This window comes from Sitophilus oryzae, unplaced genomic scaffold (genome assembly GCF_002938485.1).
Source record: "Sitophilus oryzae breed Bouriz unplaced genomic scaffold, Soryzae_2.0 scaffold_476_pilon_pilon, whole genome shotgun sequence".
Taxonomy (NCBI): Eukaryota; Metazoa; Arthropoda; class Insecta; order Coleoptera; family Curculionidae; genus Sitophilus; species Sitophilus oryzae.
In genome coordinates, this window is record NW_022147058.1 from 660,323 (window position 1) to 683,909 (window position 23,587).

General features: G+C 31.8%; 1 protein-coding gene across 2 annotated transcripts; it reads right to left on the reverse strand.

The window, feature by feature from the left end:
• Window positions 1-6,684: 6,684 nt before the first annotated feature.
• Window positions 6,685-23,564, reverse strand: LOC115886270 (deubiquitinase DESI2). Of its 2 annotated transcripts, none has more exons than XM_030905363.1 (5): window positions 23,487-23,564; window positions 23,143-23,324; window positions 22,956-23,070; window positions 17,432-17,573; window positions 6,685-8,146 (listed from the first exon to the last, which is right to left on the reverse strand). In XM_030905363.1, exons 2-5 carry the CDS (start codon window positions 23,321-23,323, stop codon window positions 7,973-7,975), a joined length of 612 nt encoding a protein of 203 aa, XP_030761223.1. In that variant the 5' UTR covers window position 23,324; window positions 23,487-23,564; the 3' UTR covers window positions 6,685-7,972. The 2 variants fall into 2 exon arrangements, with proteins under 2 accessions (XP_030761223.1, XP_030761222.1); XM_030905362.1 differs by having other exon boundaries at window positions 23,377-23,546.
• Window positions 23,565-23,587: the final 23 nt, after the last annotated feature.

A 23,587-nucleotide genomic window follows, 5' to 3' on the forward strand; every position in this document is an offset into this window, starting at 1 on the left:
GTTATTTTGTTTTATGCGCAAAAAAACGTTTTAAAGCTTAGCACGCAAAATCGAATAGAGTTCGGATTTTCACACGGCCACACAGAAAGCGTTTTTAGCGTTTTGCGTCTAAAGCGCTTTTTTGAGATTTTGCCGTTTTAAGCGTTTTTTTCGATTGTGTCCATTAAAAACACGCAAAAGACGCGGCAGGTCTGCAGTTTCTATCAAGATGTCAATTAGTAACGTCGCAAGCTTGTGGATTCCCGGCCCGTTCAACAATTAATCCTGTGAGAAAAGAGATAGGCGAGATCGGCGCGGTTAGCGTTGAAGAGACGATAAAAGATGCTGGGATTGAATTGTGGACGAGCCGGGGCATTCGGCGACAAACACAATCTACTGCTAGTGCCAGTGATGTGTGTAAAAATAATAATTATTATTTGCCATTTATTTTACGAATTTTAGTTTATACGTGTCTAGTTCTTTTATGTTTTGTAGTTGTTATAATTATAATATTATAATATAATATAATAAATAATTATAATTATATAATAGAATAATAAATATTACTAGTTGCTGACGCAATTTTAGGACATGATTTATGAAACTTTTTGGAGTGAAACTTCTTTACGCGCGCTGGCAGTAAAAATTCAAGGCCGTGACATACGAGCTAGCGAGACGGCCCTGACCATAGACAAACTAACAAAAGCAAGACTTTTCAAAGGATTGAGGAAGTCGAATTATTGTTTTTGCGCTGGCCAGTTGAGTCAGAAATCATCGCGCAGTCGCACTCGTCAAACCTAACCTAAATAAAACGAAAAACGTTATTGCCTTGAACCATCCTTGAACGAACTGTTGAATTCCTGATTTTGCGTTTTGTTTGGTATTACTATTATTTTATTAGCGTACAAAACGAAAACAAATAATTTAATACATTTTACATTTATGAAGAACATAATAATTACTGTGATTATACATATTATTGTGGTTACATCGCTAACGTAGACAAAACGAAGGTCCTACAAATTGACTGTAAGTTATAAGAATCTTTATCTTTTTAATCTTTTTATGATTTGAATTTTTGTGCTTTATATTTTATAATAGACTCGAAATGTTAATATTTTTGAAAATTCTTGTGAAAATGTGAAGTTTATGTTTTATATTTGAAAAAGTTGTATATTTTTAAGATGTTTCTTGTTGTTCCTATTATTAATATTATAATATACATAATAATTTTTTTGTACCTTTTGAAGAATAATGCTTTTATTTCGTTTACCATAACTGTTGTTTTTTTATCATCTTTTTTGTTATTTTAATAAGAGGAATACGTTTTCGTTTATTAAACTTTTGTTTTTATATCTGTTATGTCCAGAAATTATTGTTTATTTTACCGATAAATTTATTTGATTTTAATAAACGCTTTTTAATTAAACATCCTTGTCTAAAAGGCTACTACAAAATACACAATCCATAAGTAAACCGTCCTCGTCTAAAAGGCCAGTTGACGCAAGCGCGGTAATAAACTCTTATCAAACTTATTACCGTTTTGCAGTACAGCGTTGACGCGTCTTGCTTTTGTTAGTTTGTCTATGGCCCTGACACACGAGCTAGCTGTAACGAAACGTGTTAACGGCTTAGAAGAAATACGTAGTGACGCGACGTGTGTTTGTGAGCAGTCCACGTGTTTATCAAAAATATTGATATTTTAATACAAATTTTGTAAAAGTGAATCAAATTATTACGTGTAAAAAACCATTTGTTACACGTAAAAAACTATTTTTATTATTTTACGCGAATAAAACTGTTACACGTAAAAAACTATTTGTTTCTGTTAAAAAACCTTTTTTGTTAAAATACTTTTTGGAGTAAAAACCTATTTTTTGCGTGTAAAAAATATTCCTTTAATTTATTACTTTTTCAACATTTCAAACTACACTTTTTCAAACATTTCCTCCAAGTTTTGAATTTAATAGAATCTTCCTAAACAGTAGATGTTCTCTATAAAAATATTTTTAGATAAAACACTAAAATGGAAAAAATCATACTATTTAATTTATTTTTATTGTATTATTAAATATAACGTCCGTCTAATACGGGGTTTCATCTTAGAAATCGCTAAAGACGCTACAGAAAACAAACTGATTTGTTTTCATTTGCGTTTTTTGCGAGACACGCCGAACGCTACACGCTTTTAGTGGGGCCACTCCTATGTAATCCTGTTATTTTGTTTTAGTCGCTAAAAACGCTTTCTGTGTGGCCGTGGGCTAAGAGCTGGCGGCTGCGGAGGTACTATGGTTATACCATAGTATAAGGAAACTAGTAGATTTACTCCTTGTCAAATCCTTTGTTCTTTTTCTGCCACTTTATATGACCTTGTTCTCGCCTCCCGTGACCACTGACGTAGCTGTATAGTTGTGGTCTATTAACTAGGCAAAGTATAGTCATGGCGTGGTCGTGGCACTCGCCGTAGTTTCACAGGTATGTATTTAGAAATATATGAGTTCCCAATAAAATAAAATAAATTGATCATCCAGTAAAAACTTGCTTGAAAACAGAATGTTTTCACATTTCGTGTAGGTAACAATTCTTCTGTATCTGAAAATCTTCTGATGGGAAGAAATGCGGAAAAAATATATATAATGACATATTTTTATATTATCTATTTCAGAGATTTTCTACAATTTTTTTTTTGATTTAAAACAAGTTTAATTTTCTGTAGATAACTGGATTCTATTTAAAGCACACTGCGGTGTTGCCATTCTATTTCTTATTTACTAAAACTTTGGTTAAAAACATTATATGTATATGAAAAGTGGCAAAAAACTAGAGTGAATATAACTTTATTAATACTTATAGCTATGTTTTCTTAAACATGACAAGGACACCAGAATAAATTCTTGTAGAAAAATTTACTTTATCGTATACAGGGTATTTTTTATGGCGTCACCAAAATCGTAATATTTATTTTAAATATTACGATTTTAAATGTAACACTTAGTATATTATTTTTTTTTCAGATGTGCATTTAAAAAAATGAGATACAACATTTGTTAGATCTCATTTTCATTTTTAAATATATTATTTTTCTTTCAGATGTAGAATTAACATTTTTGTATTTAAAGTGTTCTTAACTTTTAGGCGTTTTGCAAATATTTTCTGTATTTCATTGCATATGGGATTTTCAACGATAAAATATCAGACAAAGATCATATTAGGTGGCTTTGATAAAATTTACTGTTGAAAGAGCTATATGTAATATAATACTGCGAATATCTGCGAAACCGTTAAAAATTTAGAGAAACACTTTAAATAAAAAAATGTTCACTTTTTAATTCTGCATCTGACCGAAAAATAATATACAGAATGTTGCATTTAAAAAAATTGAGATATACCAATTTAAATATTCCGATTTTGGTGACGCCATCGCCATAAAAAATACCATATATAGAATGATGTAAAATAATAAAAAAAAATAAAATTAACTTTACCATAACTTTTTTGTGACACCCTGTATATAACAAAATATTTTAGGATACGACCCTTTATAAACCTTGAAACATATGAATAAAAATTTTTTCACATCTTCGACAAGAACGACGATATTGGACTTCCTCGCAATAATGGGCCACCCTGTATATTTACGGTGGTTTAAAGCTACTTTTCTTCCCTCAAATATAAACTCAATATTTTGTCTATAATATTTTGAATATTGTTATATTACGACCACTTATAATAAAAAATAAATAAAATAAAAAAAAACATAAAAAAATACAGTGCACTAAATTTATAATAGATTATGCTATTATAAAATTCTTTCATTTAAAAAATATGAATAATTTGCGGAGACTTTAGATGTACAAAATATTTACTCTAAAATTATTATTGGAATGAAAATTTTATGGCAAATCCCCTGACCAGAAAATATTTTCATGCGCATATTTGAGACAACCTGTATATCTAAAAAACTATTTCTAAGATTTGCCCACATGCTAAAAAAATAATAACATTTAATTAATTACATAATATCTCAGCTTCTAAAATAAACAAATATAATTAAATGTTTATTGATAATTACTATCACCTTGCCGATTTACATCCGATGGAGATCTAAAAAAAACTCAAAGAACAATTTTTTGAATTATTACTACAATTAATAGCAGCACACCGTAAAGCACTCATTTTTTGTCAATCCGTCTCTGTGCTGGGACGCAACGCTCGAACCTCGCAGCTCGACAGACGGAATTCAACTGAAACGCTGTCGAATATCGGCAGCTTGCAAAAACTGGCAGAAAATATTTGCGAGAGTGCAACTACTCTTTTCCTTAAACTATGGTTATACCTCCGGCTGCAATTTTCAAAATTGGTGCAAAGGTTGAGGGACAATCAGGAGGCGCCATGTGCAAGATATATACACTCCCGCAAGGCTTGGAGTACGCGCCTTGCGCCTTCCGTACTGAACTACCTAGTATTTTCTAAACCGATAGCTGTTCCAGACTGTTACTTGCTGATGCCTGTTCCTCCGTACCCTTTTCCAGTATTTCGTATCAACTCTAATCATAAGAGTCGCTTCATTATGAGAAATTAAACCGCGTGATTCTATTCACTAAAAATAATCATAATGCCCATCACTCATACCTTCCCAATTAATTTATATATGTCGCAGGCGTATAGAATAATTCGATCTTTTGCAAAAAGACTAGAACTGTGAACTAAAATAATAGACGCAACTGTCACTATCATGGATCCTCTCTTTGGACAGACTATAATATACTACCTATTTTCTTACTTTCTAACGGTTCCCGAACTACAGCTGACTAGTCCTCTCCAAACTACCAAAATAGAATTCTAAAATGATTTAATAGTCGTATCATTCGAGTAGCGTCGACTATTGTCTATTGAGTTGCTTTATAATGAAAATTGTTGTATTGAATGCTTTTATAGTAGTTTTAACATATTTAAGTTACAGTTTTTAAGTTTTTTAGTTTCTATACCTTTGATTTTTTTAAATACTATATAAAATTATTTGGAAGTGTTTAGTCTGTATTTTACAAATAACACAACCTATATTCAATTCATAACAGAATTAAAATATTATTTTGTTCTAATATTTTTCACTATAAAATAAAATACGATTGTATTTTAATCTACTAATAATGGCATTATAAAATAATTTTATAGTAGTTGCATAAAGCTGTATAAACAATCTTATAATAGTTGTATACGATTTTTATAGAACTGTTATGCTACCAAACTGTTCTATAAATGGGCCCTTTTTGGCAGTACAAGGATCATTCCATTTTGTAGCAAGTTCTAAGAATTTCAATTTTCAATAACATATAAAATAATATACAATTATATTTGCTTATACACGGTGACGATTTGAAGTATTTAATATTACCTCTACCGATGATAGTATGAAAATTTGGCGAATTACGTCAATTTACATATCAAGGGGGATTTTTGAGGCATTTGTTGTCGTGTTACTTTCAACCCTTTGACCCCCAGGGCACCTACCCCTAAAATTTTAAATGGCAACTCCTATTTCTTTTACTATTTTTGTGTTCCTTATAAAATTCTCAAAAAAATAATGCAGTTTATGTAGAATTCTATAAGAAACATAAAAATGGTAAAATAGGGGTTGCTATTTAAAATTTTAGGGGTAAGTGCCCTGGGGGTCAAGGGGTTGAATGTAACACGGCAACAAATGCCTCAAAAATTGTCCCCCTTGATATGTAAATTGACGTGTTTCGCCAAAAATTTTCATACTATCATCGGTAGAGGCAATATTAAATACTGTTCGTTTTCAAATTGTCACCCTGTATAATTTATTTTGCTACTTAAGCTATGAACAACCCATTGCAATAAACCATGGTGAAAAAAAATGTATTGCAAAATCATAGTACAGGGAAAGTTAAGACAGAAAAAGACATAAGAAGTCTCCATAACTTTAATTTATCAAATTATTCAAACATTTCCAATTTATTAAGAGAGAATAAAGTCTGTATACATTTTAAACCGTCATATTTCCTTAAAATTGAACACTTTGTACTATGTATCATTTATACAGCAATAAAATGAAACATATCCTAATAAAAAAATCTTTAAAAATCAAAAAATATTTCTAGGGTACATAATGATGTGAAATATATCAGAAAAAAATAATGTAATACTTCTAAATAAATTACTACGAATATTATGAAATAAAAATATAAAAGTATAGGTACATGTAAGTTTAGTTAACATGCAAAAGGAAAATACAAAACGCTGAATAGGCCAATAAATTGGTATAGATAAATAAATGCATATAAATCTTGTTTTCAAACAGCCAATCAAAATTTTTAATATAAAAAAGTTCTCAAATTGTTTTTCAAAAAAATGCGATAATACATTAACCGGATTTCCGACTACTATGAATTAAGACTATATTTGTATCTAGTTTTGAAAACTCAGTATTTTGTCTTTTATTAGCAAATATATCAAATTCAATTTTTGTTAGTCATATTGGATGAAACTATAGCAACAAATAAAAATAATATTTCATTAAATGTTCGTTAAATTTCCTCTATAAATAGTAACACGTATATTTGCATTTTATTTAAAGTAAAATCTAAATATGTTATATATCCATGAATTTACTTGATATAACACATTTCTTATGTTTGATTTTGATCCGTAACAAATTAATGACAAATAAATTTACCACTATGGTTCATTTTAAAAATTTAATATAAATCGGAAATTATTGATAACATTAATTATTGATAACAAGTTTTAATTTTATGTTTAAAATTACAAAATGTATATTATGTACTGTATTTCATTACTGTACAGTACATATACAGGGTGTTCCAAAAATTTCGCAACAAATGAGAATTGTTTTGTATAGAAATGCTGAAAAATGTTTATGTAAATTTACTTCAATCCAAAAACGAAAAAATGACAGTTAGAGTTAATCCAACAGGAATTAATCTAAATACAATGATTTCTTCTTTCCTGTCCCCTATATAATTAACGTTTGTTTGATATCAAAAAAACGACATAACAAAATAATAGAGTATCAAATTAGTTTGAAAGTCTATAAAATTATTTTAAATTTATTTGATATAGGTATATCTGTTAGTTATTTTAGTATGTTTAGTATTTTTGTTGTCTATGCAGCAACATAACAAAAGCGGGTAGCCTGAAAATTAACATTTTTTTTTACAATAATTATTCATTACGGGCAGTAAAACAATTGGTGCATTAAAAGTTATTTTTACACTTAACATTTTTAGTAACTCAATAATACAAAAATCCCATTTGTTGCAAACTTCATGGCACACCCTGTATATAAAACACAATTCTTGGTAAGACCTCCCATTGTTTAAGATACATAGGATATATAATGTAAATATATTTAGTTTTAGATGGTCAATTACTAATGTAACTTAGGTTCTAAATATTTAGATATACTTAAATGATTTTATGTCTATAAATAATCATAAGATTATCTCTCAAACCATAATATAGAATTTTACTTATAGATATGAATGTAAAATTTAAATTAACATTGAATTTATAAAAAAATACACTTAAAAAAATTGAAATACATTTTTAAATCTTCAACTACAACTTGATAGTCTTTGTGAATAGGTTAAAAATGATGTGAACTATTCAAATCAACATATATCTGTACATTTTGAGTTATTGTTCTCACTAAAAATTGTGTTTTAAAGCAATGTATTGTACCTAAAATATTCTCTTGGCTAGCGTTCAATATCTAAATTTCAACAAAGGTACAATATTAGTAAAACAAAATTATGTGCGATTCCATATACAGAGTTGTAAAGTAAAACATAGTAGTCAACTTATTTATATGAAATGTATTTCATTTTTGTAACAACTGTCCTAAAATTGTTTGTGTTAAATAATGTATTTTTTTTTTCTGAAAAAAGTTTACGTTTGATTTAAATAAGTAATGAAAATGTAACGCTTGGTAATCTTAATCTTTGGCAAATTAATAAGATGTGGACGCCTCCGAGCATGTTGAATCTTGTCTACAACTTAACGAATGCTGAAGTGCCATAGGGGTCAACCACTCTTTAGGTAAGCATCTTTCTAGAAATGGGACCCAACTACTAAAATAGGCTAAGCGATTAACCCATGGTGGAATTTCTTGTCCAGCTAAAATCTGTAAAAAATATATTTTAATATGCATAGCCTAAACATATAGTACGAGAGCGTCGGGAAAACAAGTATTTTAAGAAATCTGGTTCTTTCATATATCTTTTACTATGCTCTCTGGAACAGCGTGCGGGCCGTCTCGCTGAAATTGAAAGAGGATCCTGTATTTTTTATTAGTCCTTTAAATTCCAGTATTAAATATAAACCGAGCGAGTCTCCATAGCGCGGCGCGAAATGGCTCCGCCTATGAAGCGAGGAGTCCGAGTTCGAGACCGGCTCGGGGTATAAAACTTTTTTATTTTATTTTCGTTTATATTCTGATAGTTAAGTATTAAATGATTCTGGTGATTCAAAGAAAAAACAAATATTTAATACTTTACTATCAGAATACAAACGAATATAAAATAAAAAAGTTCTATACCCCAAGCGGGTCTCGAACTCGTGCTCCTCGCTCCATAGGCGGAACCTCTGCGCGCCGCGCTATGGAGACTGCTCGATTTATATTCAATACTAGAATTTAAAGGACTAAATAAAAAAATATAGGATCTTCTTTCGATGTGCAGTAGTGAACGCAACGTGTATCGGCAGCCAAACGGCCCGCATTCTGGACCAGAGAGCATAGTAAAAGTTATATCAAAAAGCCAGCTTTCTTAAATTACTTTCGCGAAAACGTTGCCTAGCTCTTCTATACTAATATATAAAATCCTTAAGTGACTGACATACTGATTAATCACGATCCTGCTCAAACCACTCAACGTAAGAAGCTCAATTTTGGCATACAGGTTGATTCTAGGGTGTAGAGGTTCGATAAGAAGGGATTTTTCGAAATTCCAGTTCCAAGAGGGTGAAACCACCCCTCAAATATTACAATATTTTTTATTTAAAAAACGGTCAAGTTTCCGAAAAAACGCTTAAACGCGTATATTTTATTTAGATTTTTTAAAAATGTATACAGGGTGTTTCGAAAAATCTGGTCATTGATTAATCACGATCCTGCTTAAAGCGCTTGACGTAAAAAGCTGATTTTTGGAAAACAGACTGACTTTAGGGTGTAGAGGTTCGATAAGAAGGGATTTTTCGAAACTCAAATTCTAAGGGGGTAAAACTATCCCTCAAATATTAAAATATTTTTTATTTAAGAACCGGTGAGTTTTTCGGAAAAACTCTTAAACACGTATATTTTATTTTGTTGTTTTACATATTTTAAGATTTTTTATAAATTTATCCAGGGTGTTTCTAAAATATGAACATTGAGTAATCACGATTCTGCTTAACTGCTTGACGTTTAAAGCTAATTTTTGGCAAACGGATTGACTGTGGGGTGTAGAGGTTCGATAAGGAGGGGTTTCTCGAATTTCTAATTCCAAGAGGATGAAAACGCTCCTCAAATATTACAATATTTGTTATTTAAAAAATGGTTAGTTTTTCGGAAAAACGCTTAAACAAGCATAATTTATTTGTTTTTTTACATATTTTGAAATTTTTTTAAAAAATCATACAGGGTGTTCCAAAACGTTGGGTGATTTCTTAACCACGATTCTGCTTAAACTGCTTGATGTAAAAATCTTATTTTTACGGATCTTTCGAAAGTCAAATTCCAACGAGATGAAACTACCCCTTAAATATTACCAAGTTATATAATAATATCGCCATATTGTTTTATCTCATGCTGACATAAATGTGAGAAAATTTTATCCAGTTTGTATTGTTGCGGACCCGTACCGTGTGAACTCGGCCTTAGGCTTGGCCACTCGGCTATGACTCATACGCCCACCGACGTTCGAAGAACGCCGCTAAGAATTTTCGAGATATGTCTGGACTGTCTGTTTCTCTCATATATAAGCCAATGCCCGAAACCTGAAGGAGACAGATAAATAACCGATCGACGCGTACAGTTACAATCGCCGCGCTAATTCAAAATAAATTTCTGTTAGATAAATAATTAGATAAATTGTAAATAAGTTATAAATAGTTCTTTAAGTCTTTTAATTGTTATTGTTTTTGTTAATTAGTGTTAAATAAATTGTGTTTAAATAAATTGTGACTTTCTATCCACACGGAAGCGACGAAAAACGTAACAGTATGTTAATGGAAATTCTTGCTTTGCTTTATCATCACCATTACAAATGATTAATTCGACGCGATGAAGTCGCTGGTACACGCTAGTAGTCTAATATTATAAGTAGATGTATTTTTTAACCTGACCCCTCTAATATTCATAAACAATCTCTAAAATAACTAATAATTGCTGCCCTTGTTGACAAAAGATACAATACTAACTCAATAAACGTTTTATACGGTTGCTCTTGGGTAATTCGCGTTTTAACCTGTTTGCGGTGGATAACACACGAAATTAACACATATTCAGGTTCTATCCATTGCATATAAATAATTCGCGATTTAACCGGATATTTCGCGAATTAACTAATTTCGCGTGTTTAACAGGAGAAAAAAAGTTAAAGTTAAAAATACATATTCATTGGACTCATTTTATATCAAAATTGATAAAAGTGACTTTTTTGAATTGTGTCACTTCTTGTGTACAGGCGACATATATTCTTTTATTGGACAGATTAAATTTTAAATTTTCTTTTAACAATTCCGCCAAAACTAGTGTCAAACTTAAAAGAGTTTTTTTTCTTCGGTTGGTTTACTTTCCAATAAGATTAGGTCTTATTTGAGTGACACTAGTCTGGACGCACTTTCATTTCTGAGATCTTACTACAGAGAGGAAAAATCTCTTTTAAGTATGTAATGATGCTACTTATTGTGCTTACTTCTTTTCTCTTTTGGCGTTCTTATTACCAATTGTTGACGTTCAAATATGTTATTTTTTTATTTAGTATAAGGTTGTTCATTAAGTTACATTTTTATGCAATTTAAAATGCATAATTCAAAAATGTAAGATTTTTTTTCAAATTTAGTAAATTGGTTTATGTTGTTTGATGTACATTTTAAGTTACTTATGTTTTTTTCTTTGCTTGTATTCATATTTTTTCAATTTTCCTATTACTATTACAATTTGATATTATTTTCATTAAAAAAAATCAATTTTTTAGAGATATCACTATTCAAAACCATCCCTTGCTTGCTGATTGACAAAACGCAAACTGCACCATCATTGAACAAAAAATAGCTATATAGCACCGAAAGTATTGAGAAAACCGGGAAATCCCGGTTCCTTAGTTTTTCTATGCGTGGTACAGAAGTTCCCGGTTCCTAAAAACAACACCGGTTCCGGAAACCCTAATAGTGATTTTAGGTCAATAATAGATCTCATGAATTTTCAACTTTGTTGAAGATGAGTTTGGTTTGGTTTGGTTTTTTTCGTTTTTCTATCTTTTTTTCTTTAAATCTGTCTACTTATTAAATTAATAAATATTTTAGCTTAAACAATAAAAAGTAACATAATTTGAATCATTAATTATTCAAAATACCACAGCCATATGCTATTTTTTATCTATGTATATTCCTTATTGGTGAAAAAGTAAAATGTTCATGTCAAATAATCAAAATAAAATCAGCCTTACTTTATTCCCGTGCGTTAGTAAAATGTAATTCTCTTTCTTTGCAGATAACTCTAATTGGCATTATATTTTTAATCAATTGAAAGCAGCTTTACAAATTTCCTTTTTTTCGGTCATATTTATTCTTTGTTTTTTTCTTATTTTTGTAAAAATGTTTATTTGTAACTATCTACTGTACCTAACATATATTTATTATCAATCAAAAATGCCTAGTACCTAGAAGTACCGAAAATCGCAATCTCGAAAGTAACGTAACGGGCTGTAACGGAAGCATCAACGCCAATAGCGACCGACCAAAGCGCGACAGACAAACATTCGACCCTAGGAGCGCTCCAACAGTCGCGCAACAACTGGAGCGAACCACGTCGCGGTCTAGGTCGTTACTAGTTACATTTGTTCGCGACAGACGAATCGGCGACTCTAGGGGTACGAACATAGTGGAGGCAGGTTTCTGCTTTCCGGCAACCAGCGCCGTCTCTGGGGACCGACCACTCGCATCTTCAAATATCGCTCGCATCTCGCATCTCCTAAAAAGCCATATAACAATACACAGATGCGTAACTTTGCGTATATGCATCACGTGTATTGTATATGGCTATTTCGGAGATGCGAGCAGGGTTCGGAAGTAGATAATTAAGAGGAAATTTACCTGATTAACTAACCTAACCTAACCAAACCATATTCAAACGCCGCGCCCGCCTCGCCGGGGCCGCACATAGATGTATTTGGTCTATAAACCTGGCCAAAAGTGATATTTTTTTATTTTCATTTTTTATCTTAACTGAATACAAATCTATAAATACTAAATGTAAGCACGTTTATTAGTTATTAGCTTTTTTAAGTCGTAAGTTGACTATCAAATAAATAATATATTTCAGTTAAAAGTATGAATTATCTTGAGTGTATTCTGAATATTTCTAAGATTATAAAAATAGTGGAATTGTTTGTAGTGCTTTTTTGCAAATTGTTCATAATAACTGTCATGATGGATACAGAGCCAGCTTTGTTTGTTTGCTCTGTTCTGTTTTATGCCATATTTTTATTTTGAAACGTTTCCTTCTATTCTATTTCTTTATAATGTTTTATATTTAAAAAATCAGAGGCATTTTTTATAAGGTGTGAGACTATTCGGCAATATTCCGCATGGAAATTAGTATCCGTTCAATGCATAAAGTCTCCAGCATTGAATATGTACAAAAATCTTGCCAATATTTGCCACTGCCAAAAAAAAAAAAAAAAAAAACATTGATTTAAATAGATTCTTAAAGGAAATAGTCTTTACCCTATTTAACACCCATCCTCGCTCAAATATCGTCTATAATATACAAATTACTTTCTTGTTCTAGCATCCTCATCCAATTGCTTGGTTTTGCACAGAATGGCCCTATTTGATCGGTGGAAAGGGTTTCAGAGTAGAGGAAAAATTATTGTGTAGGAAAAACAAAATGGGGTTCCATATTAGCAACCTCTCCTCTAATTAATAATTAATATTACTAGCAAAAAAGCAAAAAAATCATAAAACATAATTATGGCCAACTTTTAGTTCTTAATACCCCCTGTGCGCCGTCGGCGCGTGCACAAGCAGAAATAAATAAATTTTCGTTCCGGTAAAAGCGAGAACGCCGATGAACGCTGGTTGACGGTGCCTGCCTGCTTTCACTGTGAAACTAGCCGATTTGATAGCACGCTTTAATTTTTCAAGGTTATAAGCGCGAGGCGGCGCGGCGCCAGCGCGGCGCTACTATGTAACCATATACAGGGTATCCCAGAAATAAGTGCAAGTATTTTAACTTAACTGGTAGTATAGTTCAACCCCAGAAACACGCCTATGAGGTTTTTTCTAAATAATTTTTTTTTGAAAATTCGGAATTTTTTGAAAATTTTTTTGGATTTTTTTTAGTTTTTGTTTAAAAAAAATTATTTCTTGATAATATGTCAACATAGGTAGTAGATTAAAATTACAAGAAAGAAAATCCAGAAAAGATCCAGTGGTTCTCAAAATTTTAGCAAAAAATTATTTTTTTTTGGAAATTTTCAAAGTAAAATAACTCCGTTATTTTGGACTTATTTGAAAAACGATAAAGAGAAATATGTTTCTTTTATCGAGATTAGAGGTGTGTAGTTCGTGAACGAACTAGTTCCAATGAACTATTCCGATCCCGGAATGAAAGGAACTAGTTCCTGGTTTCTCAAAGAACCAGTACCTCAGAACCTGTTCCGGGATCGAGACTGTGACCGATATAGAATAATATGCGACGGCGACAGATCGGCTAGCGCGCGTAGCCCGATGGTAGGCAGGAGTGGGGAGAGCCAGCCGTACGTTATCGGATCCGGACCTAGAGGAAACTTGTGTCTAGCCCTAGCAGGCAACTATTAAGCCCGACCAATCACGTTAGAGTTTTTGACAAACACAAATGTATTAACACCCTTCAAATAACCACGCTAACCAACCTGATTGGTCAAGCTTAATAGTTGACTGCTAGGGCTAGACACTTCTTAGAGGAACTAAACTAAATAAAAGACTAGTTTACGTACGAACGGATCGGGCCAGCGCGATCGATGCTAGGCAGGAGTGGGGAGTGCCAGCCGTATGCCGTGTGTTATCGGATCTGGACTTAAAGGAACAAGAGGAACTAAATAAAAGACTAGTTTACGTATGGATCAGCCAGCGTGATTGATGCTAGGCAAGCGTGGGGAGTGCCATCCGTATGTTATCGGATTCGGACATAGAGGAACTATTAAAAGACTAGTTCACGGGAATCTATTCAGTCGGCAGATTCGCGATATAATACAAGGCGACGACGATGGATTCGGCCTTGTCTATTGCCACAGCCGGCGCGGCGTAATTACCACATTTTTTTAAATATTTTATGGGAATGTTTCACTTTATGTCCCTAAAATTAAGAAATATCTTATAAAACGAAGTTAGGCAAAAACAACAAGCTTGAAGTGAGGAAAAATACATTTTTTCGTAAATTTTTCGTATTATTTCCTCCAATTGATTTGTGATATAGTTTTTAAATTCTGATTTGAGTTTCTTTAATTTTTTTATCTGCTATAAAACTTACCTATATGTTTTTAACATATGCAATTACACGTCTTCTTATATTTCGTACATTATAAAAATTATAATGATCTGTATAATTTTGAATAGTAAACTGGGGGTGAATAGTTCTGACTGAAAACGAAATCCATTAGCAAGCAACGAGAATGTCAATGTTAGTCGGGAACTATTGTGAACTAAGGACCTAGTTCAAGGAACTATTCCTCTGGAGGAACTAGAACTAAGGAAGTAGTTCCTCCCAAGGAACTAGAATTCCCACCTCTAATCGAGATCTACCACCCCTTAAAATACTTGCACTTATTTCTGGGATACCCTGTTTATAACAATACACGTGATGCGTATACGCAAAGTTGCGAACGATGTCAAGAATAGGTGCCCAGATTGGCGCTGACTACCAGTAAGCGGCAAACCTGCTTGCACTGTGTTCGCACACTAGGAAAGCAACGGCTGGAGCGAAACAGATCGCGGTAGAGATCGCACGTCGCTACGTAATTACCAGTTACTACTATTAGCGACCGACCAAATCACGACCCTAAGAGCGCGACAGCTGGAGCGAAACACGTCGCTATGTGGTTACTGCGGTTCGAGTAATTTTTAGTACCAAATATATATGTTTGGCAATAAAATCGGCTATACAATTGCGAAATTGAAGCAATTAAGCAAAGGAACCAATTGAAGCAAAAGGTATAATCATATATTTTTAAGTATATATACAAATCTGAGTGAGAAATTATTATTTGACTCAGATAACAATTTTACTGTACTAAAAACGCGAACACAATTTGAGAGAACAGGGAGATGGACGAGTATTGCCCAATGCACGTTCCATTCCCTCGATGTGATAAATGTACAGGGTGGGTCAAATTCGACGCTTTTAAATGGAAACACCCTTTTCTATAGGAGATAGACAAAAACTAATATCGGTGTCTGGAGCTCAATTTTTGTCAAAAACATAATGGTGAAAACCGCATATCGATATCTGTTACCGTTTCGGAGTTACGGGGTGTTTTTCAAAAATATGCATTTTTAACAAATCGCTGTTTTTTTTTTGCTATGGAAAATTTTGTATTTTTATGAAAACATTCCCAAAGCACCTTTTACGTAGAATTTAATGGTTTAAATATAATTTTTTTAAAATTAATAATTTAAGAATTATCAACAGAAAATTTGATTTTTTATATGGGACACCCTATATATTTTTAATTTATTGAAAAGAATTTAAAATTATCTTTCCAAAAATATAGCAAACTTGATATTTTGCTCGATTCCTCTTCGAGATATAGAGTATATAAAAATTCGCCCGCTTTAAATAAGTAGGCTTTGAGCGGCACCGGCTGTAATGCAAAAAAATTCTAGCTGTGAGCATCAATTAAAACGAAAATAATATTTCCTATGAGAGATGCAGAATTATATAACAATTTAAAATATATTTAACCAACATCAACACATTTAAACTATATCTAATAACAATAAAAATAAATAGCAAACCAAGACATGAGATTTTGCTACAAGTGTTCGACACATCGACCGTCTTCTGTTATGGACAGACGGGGCAGTTTTTGAAAATTTCTCGCGGAATTCGTTAACTCAGTGGGGGTAAAAGATACCCTCTCATAAATATTTTTAATTCTTGTCTAGATTATACGGAAGAATAAGAAACCTCATTCTTCCGCAAATATATCCATAGGATTAGATCCATGGGCACTAAGTCAGGCGGCCTCGACGGCCAACGGCTGGGATCTTGGTTAGCTATCGAATTATTTTTGAAGTTGGCTGCAAAAATTTGCTGATAACTTCAGCGTTCAGAGGCGGTGCGTCGTTTTGCTGGAAAAATATGTTTTCGAGTTCCATTAAGGGCATATCATCAATAAGGGGTCCAAAGCCTACTAGTTAAAAGTGGCGAACTTTTAAAAATTCTGTATTTCGAAGGGGATTATAACAAAATATCAAGTGTGCTATATTTTTGGAAAGGTAATTTTAAATTCTTTTCAGTTAATTAAAAATATAGAGGGTGTCCCAAATAAAAAATCATTTTTTCTGTTGATAACACTTAAATTATTAATTTAAAAATAATTATACTTACACTATTAAATTCTACGTAAAAAGGTGCTTTAAAAATGTTTTCATAGAAATACAAAATTTTCCATAGCAAAAAAGTAACAGCGATTTGTTAAAAATGCACATTTTTGAAGAACACCCCGTAACTCCGAAACGGTAACAAATATTGATTTGCGGTTTTCACCATCATGTTTTTGATGAAAATTGAGCTCCAGACTCCGATATTAGTTTTCGTCTATCTCCTATAGAAAAAGATGTTTCCATTTAAAAGCGTCGAATTTGACCCACCCTGTACATATTTACTGGAAAATATGTGTGATAAAAGGAGAAGAAGAATTTGAATAAATTTTGCACTCTTGTACGTTTCGTAGCTGTCGTGAGTAAGACAAAGATAAAAGGTAGACATGTTATTAGCATTTGATAATCTAAGATACAAAGAAATGCTGGGTTACCGATATGCATAATTAAATATTAGTGAGGTACAAATAATAATGGAATTAAGCAATTACACCACACTAATTGTTCGTATATTAATGGTGTAAATCTTGCTGCTTGCTTCTTGCTGCAAGACTATTCAAATTAGAACGACCAGGTCTGTATATATATATATTTTGTTTAGATGAATACAGTCTATTTAACTTACCTTTGTGAAAGATCCAGAGAAATGATTACAGTTATTATTCATTAAATGATATCTATCTCCACGAAATTCTTTTCCTAATTCATTTACAATTCGTCTAACATCTTCTTCTGTAAAATCAGTATAGCCTATTTGAACAGTTTGCCTAAAATATTTAAATAAATGTTTTGATATAAAAATGTATGATAAAATCTGTAAAATGTATACAATTAGTTGTGGTGATTTGATTGCAAAATATGTCCAGTTATCATAATCTTTACAAAATAAAGCTAGAACGTATGAAGTGACCGACCATAAGCAGATGGTAGTACTGTACATGACCATTCAAAGGATAAGACGATAGGATCGACCGTAGGAAAATTCCACTGCCAAACTCCAACACGAGCAGACATATTTTTTCTTAGTTATATATTTCAAATAGTTACTTTGTATTATTAAAATTAAATAAAAAAAGTCATAATGATGACACGGAATAATTGCATTTTTAAAATATATTACCTAAATTGTCCCCAGCCTACTCAATACCAGCGGCGAAGTCAAGCGGGGGCGCGTCGGAGCAGTCGTACCTTCGACTCGCCTTCCCGAAGCCTTCCCAAAAATCCGGACAAAATTCGGACGTCATAACTTTTTAGCGATATAAGAGCAAAAATAGTATATTGTTTTATTAGGAGTAAAAATGATACTTTTTGTGACGAGGCTGTACGACATACAAGCGAGGCACAAAAAATCATTTTTACTCCGACTAGAATATGCTATTTTCCAAAAAAAAAATCAAACGCCACAAATAATTTTTTAAACAATTTTAAATGTTCCAAATAATATAAAGAGATTTAAAAGTAATCATAGAAAATAGTGGAGCGCTTTAAGCCCTAATGGGATACAAACCTCGGAATTCATTTACTGTGAACGAATTTTGATAAAACTTTTTGTATTGTATTGTTAATACGATATATTACAAAGTTAACCCATTTAAATTCGTTGCTTTTACTTTAGTATTTAAATAAACACACATATACAAATGGATACATACAAGATGGGTCCATGTTCCGAAAAAGATCTGTATCAGGATTCGTATTTGGGATTTTCACTCCAAATCTTTTACAAAATATGTGTTTAATAGTTCTCATTCCAAAAATATTTTTATAGATATACAGGGTGAGTCAAATATATTTTTATACTTAAGTTTTAGTTTTTCAAATGAAATGCTTTACATTTGTTTAGTTCAGTGAATTTGCTATAAAATTCCGGTTTCAAAAATAATTTAATACCATAGAGTATACTGAGTGATTTTTGAATTATGACAACGTCCATAAGGACGCCAATCTAGAGGTCCAGGAACCTTCGTATGAGAACTTCTAATCGAGACGATCGACTTACTATTCTAAGTTTATGGCTAAGAGACCGCCGTTTGCCAGCTTTTCAAATTTATAATGAATTGCACCTAAGGAACGTACATATTAACTAATAGACTATAAGAAGAAGACTAAATGAAGCAAATCTTATGTCAAAAAGGCCTGCTTCGGAACCAGAACTTACTAGATCTATTGACTAGAACCAAAAGCAAAAGCGTGGTCTTTTAATAAAAAGTCGTAAAAATTGTGAAAAAATGTTAGCGTCTTTTCAAAAGGGAATATCTCCAACAAAAATAAAGCTAATTAGATGAACCAAAAAACAGACTATGGAGAAAGGGTGTATCTAGATGATAAAATTATTTTTTAAATTTCTTGCTGTTTTAACATATTCCATAGGGTGTTTCAAACTTTCACCAAAATATCAACATTTTGTTTTCCCTCGAATAATTAACAGATGGGGAGTTTCATTTTTAATTTAGAAATCAAAATCGGCCCCCTAGAACAAAATATATTAAACTTTAAAATACATCAAAGTTTTAAGGTACCCATTTTTAGTTACGGTGTGTTTCAAAAAATAAACATTTTAGTCATATATTTTTCTAATAATACTGGCCTTTATTTTTTTACTAGAATCCGAAAATCCACTAATATATAGGGTGTTCCATTACAAAAAATACAACTTTGATGTGTAACTTTTTTTGGAGACACCCAGTAGTACTATTTAATTTTAGAAAATGCTGTAAATTGACTGACATATACTCACAAAATTTCACTTCAATACAAACTTTTGTTCTTTTGTATATAACGCGGCGCCAGCCTGTATAATTCGATTTCAATCAACATTTCAACGATTAGAATATAAGCAGAATAGGTACATATAGCTTATGCATTTATTTCAATAAATATACTTAGGAAAAAAAAAATAAAAAATCTCTCTCTCCCCTCTTAAAAAATTAAGAGGGAAATATAACTAAGAATTTACTAAAATTACTAAAATAAAAAATTAAAAGCAAGGAAATAAATGGGGTAAACATTTTAGTATTTTATCTATAAAACACAATACAGAAGTTTTCGCATTAATACATTATTCACAGTAATTGAATTCCCAGGTAAAAGTATCTGGGCACTGCACTATAAAAGACTTATAATAAGTTTCCCAGGTATGAAAGTAATAAATTGTAAGCAAATTGTAAGTAATTATATATCGAGAAACTATTAGTACGAGAGCTAGCAACGTCGAAAAAACAAGTATTTTAAGAAAGCTGGCTCTTTGATATATCTGTTATTATGCTCTCTGGAACTGGAACATCGTGTAGGTTGTCTGACTGCCGATACACGTTGCGTTCACTACTGCGCATCCGAAGAAGATCCTATATTTTTTGTTTAGCGCTTTAAATTCTAGTACCTATTGAATAAAAATCCAGCAAGTCTCCATAGCTCGGCGCGTAGAGCTTCGGCCTATGGAGCGAGGAGTCAGTGGTTGAAGTCCGGCTGGGGATGTAACTTTTTTTTATTTTTTTTTTCGTTTATATTCTGATAGTAATATATTAAATATTTGTTTTTTTTTATCGCCAGAACGAATGGCGTTTGCGGGTTTATGATCCGTAGTGTATATAAGTAGAATTTGATACTTTTATTTGTTTTGAAGGATTATTGTGGTTGTATTACATTTGTTTTGTTAATTATTAGATAAGTTTAGGATGGCCTGGCTGCCGGTAGGTTGCGTTCACTACTGCGCATCGCATGTGTACAGGGTGTCCCATTTTCATGCGGTTTATGGGATTTCTCGTTTATGAGTGGACAACATACCTAATTTATGTAATTAAATATAGAGTATGGTATATTTTTAAAAAGATCATAACAAGGCGCTATTTAAAAAAAATAACTTAAAGCGCTAATTAAACAATATAGAATCTTCTTCGGATGCGTAGTAGTGAACGCAACGTGTAACGTGTATCGGCCATATACGTATTACTTTTTACAAATATACTCAGGGTTCCCTATTTAACCCCGTGTGCAATTTCTGTGCCGTAAGAAAAAGACAACATAACCCAGCTCCACATTAAAACTGCATGAGTCTATTTCACCCGGATATGGATTGAACTGCGATTGCGCCAACTCCGATTAATTGTTGTTTTAGTTCTGTTTGGATTACTTTTTATTTGTGCGCGTAAAAGAGTGATTTTGTTTAGTTTATTGTTTCCAACTATTTTTTGATATTTTTCCAACTCCATGATGATGTGTTATAAATAATAAAAATATAAATAAAATTGAAGGTTAGGGGAAATGTCAGTCAACCAATTCCCTTTAAAAACATCGACCAATGAAAACTTCTTCAGGTGAGGCATGCTCAGTTAAATGAATATCCGGGTGAAATAGACTTATGCAGAATTCCATATTGTTCTTTCACTGTTTGGGCTTCACTTTTTGGAGATTAGGCTGAGTATATTTGTAAAAAGTAATACGTATATGGTATCGGCAGCCAGAAGCCTTCACGCTGTTCCAGAGAGCATCTACATATATAAAATGCTAATGTTTATCTGTGTCGTCTCTACTGAAGTAACGACTTGCTCTAGAAAGTTGCTTTTTCTACTAAAAGATAGCTAATGGCCCTTCTAAAAACTGTCGTCGCCGGATTTTTTGTTTTTCATTTAATTAAAAAAAATTGGCGCCGTGAGGCGCGTATAGCCGCCCATACTAAAATATGTTAATAAAAAGTTGGTAGGCAGTTCTTTTAGTTTTAATTATCTCAAAAACTGCGACTTTGACTGATTTTGATGTTATTACAAATTTTGTTGCAAATATTCCTAATCTTAAATTGAAAACCGCGTTTCGCTAGCTACTGTAATTTTGGAGTTACGGTTTTTTAAAATTTTTAACCCCCTCCCATACCCACCTACCAACCCCCTACCCCCACCAAAAACTAATGGCCAGATTCTCGGGTGCCACAGTATTTTTGTGCCAAATTTGATTAAAATCTCGATAAAAAAAACATATTTTCTCTTTATCGTTTTTCAAATAAGTCCAAAATAACAGAGTTATTTTACTATGAAAATTTCCAAAAAAAAAGATTTTTTGCTAAAATTTTGAGAACCACTGGATCTTTTCTGGATTTTCTTTCTTGTAAATTTAATCTAATACCTATGTTGCCATATTATCAAGAAATTATGTTTTTTAACAAAAAACTAAAAAAATTTCCAAAAATTTTTTCAAAAAATTTCGAATTTTCAAAAATTTTTTTTCGCGAAAAAACCCTCATAGGCGTGTTTCTGGGGTTGAACTATACTACCAGTTAAAACATTTGCACTTATTTCTGGAACACCCTATATATCAAAGAGCCAGCTTTCTTAAAATACTTTCTCGAAAACGTTGCTAGCTCTTAGACTATATGGTTAGGCTCGTTGTATTTGACACTTTATGTCAGTTTAATAATATATTATGGTACTTTTGTGCTTAGGCGTAAAATGCCTAACCTATGGTGCTTTACTTTTATGGCTAGGTGTTACTTTTTTATGTTGTCAATCACGTCGCAAAAAATTAAAGATACTTTTGTGACGTTTAAAAAAAAATACATTTATAACTTTCAAAGCTTAAAACAAAGTAGAAATTACACTACTGAATTTATGACGATTTTTTAGGTAATTTTTTTAAAAGTAAGATATTATTTTGCATTAATACGACATTTCTAAAAAGGGAATATTAAAATCCGGACGCTTATGAAAAATCCGCCCAGACCCAGGCGGATGTTGTAAAAATCCGGACATGTCCCGATTAATCTGAACATATGGCAACCCTACCATTTAACATACAACAAACTTACTGTTTTGTTGAGTAATGTATGAGGTAATAAGACTAGGCAGAAAGATTTTGGTACCTAATTTGATATTTTTCGCCCCACCCTAAATGAAAACCTAGCTAAGCCCATGGGATGGGAAAAAGTGTAGCATTTCTAATTGCAAACATAAAAAGGGTAGTTTTATTTGTTTTCCAAACTCTTGAAATATTTGAAAATATTTTGTAATTGTAACTTAATCCATTCTAACTATAATTCATAAGAATCAAAATGCTGAAATATTTTAGGCACATTTGTATTATTTTATTACTTATTATTATGTTATTAAACTCAAAGGTTAATATGTATAATAAGTAACTTAACATAATTACCTGCTACTTACCTAAACCTAAACTGATCTCCTAGCTCTTTTTCATCCCTAGGATTAATTTCGAAAATACCAGTAAAAGGATATTGATGACCACCGTAAGCATATTCTGTATTATAAATTTCTACACCTACATAATTAATATGGTTAATATGCATTCAACTATAAAATATGAGAGTAAGTAAAATACAAATATTATTACCAGAATGAAAAACTCCAAGCCCGATGTTTGATGTATACTCATTAATTTTATACATATCATACACATTTAATAAAACAGGCTCTCTGGCCATCCTGGCTGGTAGTAATTCATCCGAACCTGAATCTCGAGTTACACTCATACAGCTAAACGGAAGATTACAAGAAATTCCATTTGAAAACATTCTAAAATAGTAATAATCATTGTCAAAACAATACAATATTTTGACTTTCTTACCCTAACTAATTTTTTAAGTAAATCTTCAGTTAAATTCAATACGATACGATATCATATTTATTTATGATTTAATGGCAAAAACGACGATTGCAGAATTGGAACAAATGTACCTTTTCTTTGCTTAACAACAACAATCACAGAAAATTTACTTTCTAAGGTTATATTTATTTGAACGATTGGAGTCATTCTGTCACTCAATTTCTCATGTCAT

Excerpts from the sequence above, each read along its gene's own strand:
- LOC115886270 (XM_030905363.1), bottom strand. The coding sequence starts at position 23,323 with ATGTTTTCAAATGGAATTTCTTGTAATCTTCCGTTTAGCTGTATGAGT. Across the intron at positions 23,071-23,142 it reads GCTTGGAGTTTTTCATTCTG|GTGTAGAAATTTATAATACA; the intron begins GTAATAATATTT and ends TTAATTATGTAG. Across the intron at positions 17,574-22,955 it reads GGAGATCAGTTTAGGTTTAG|GCAAACTGTTCAAATAGGCT; the intron begins GTAAGTAGCAGG and ends TAAATATTTTAG.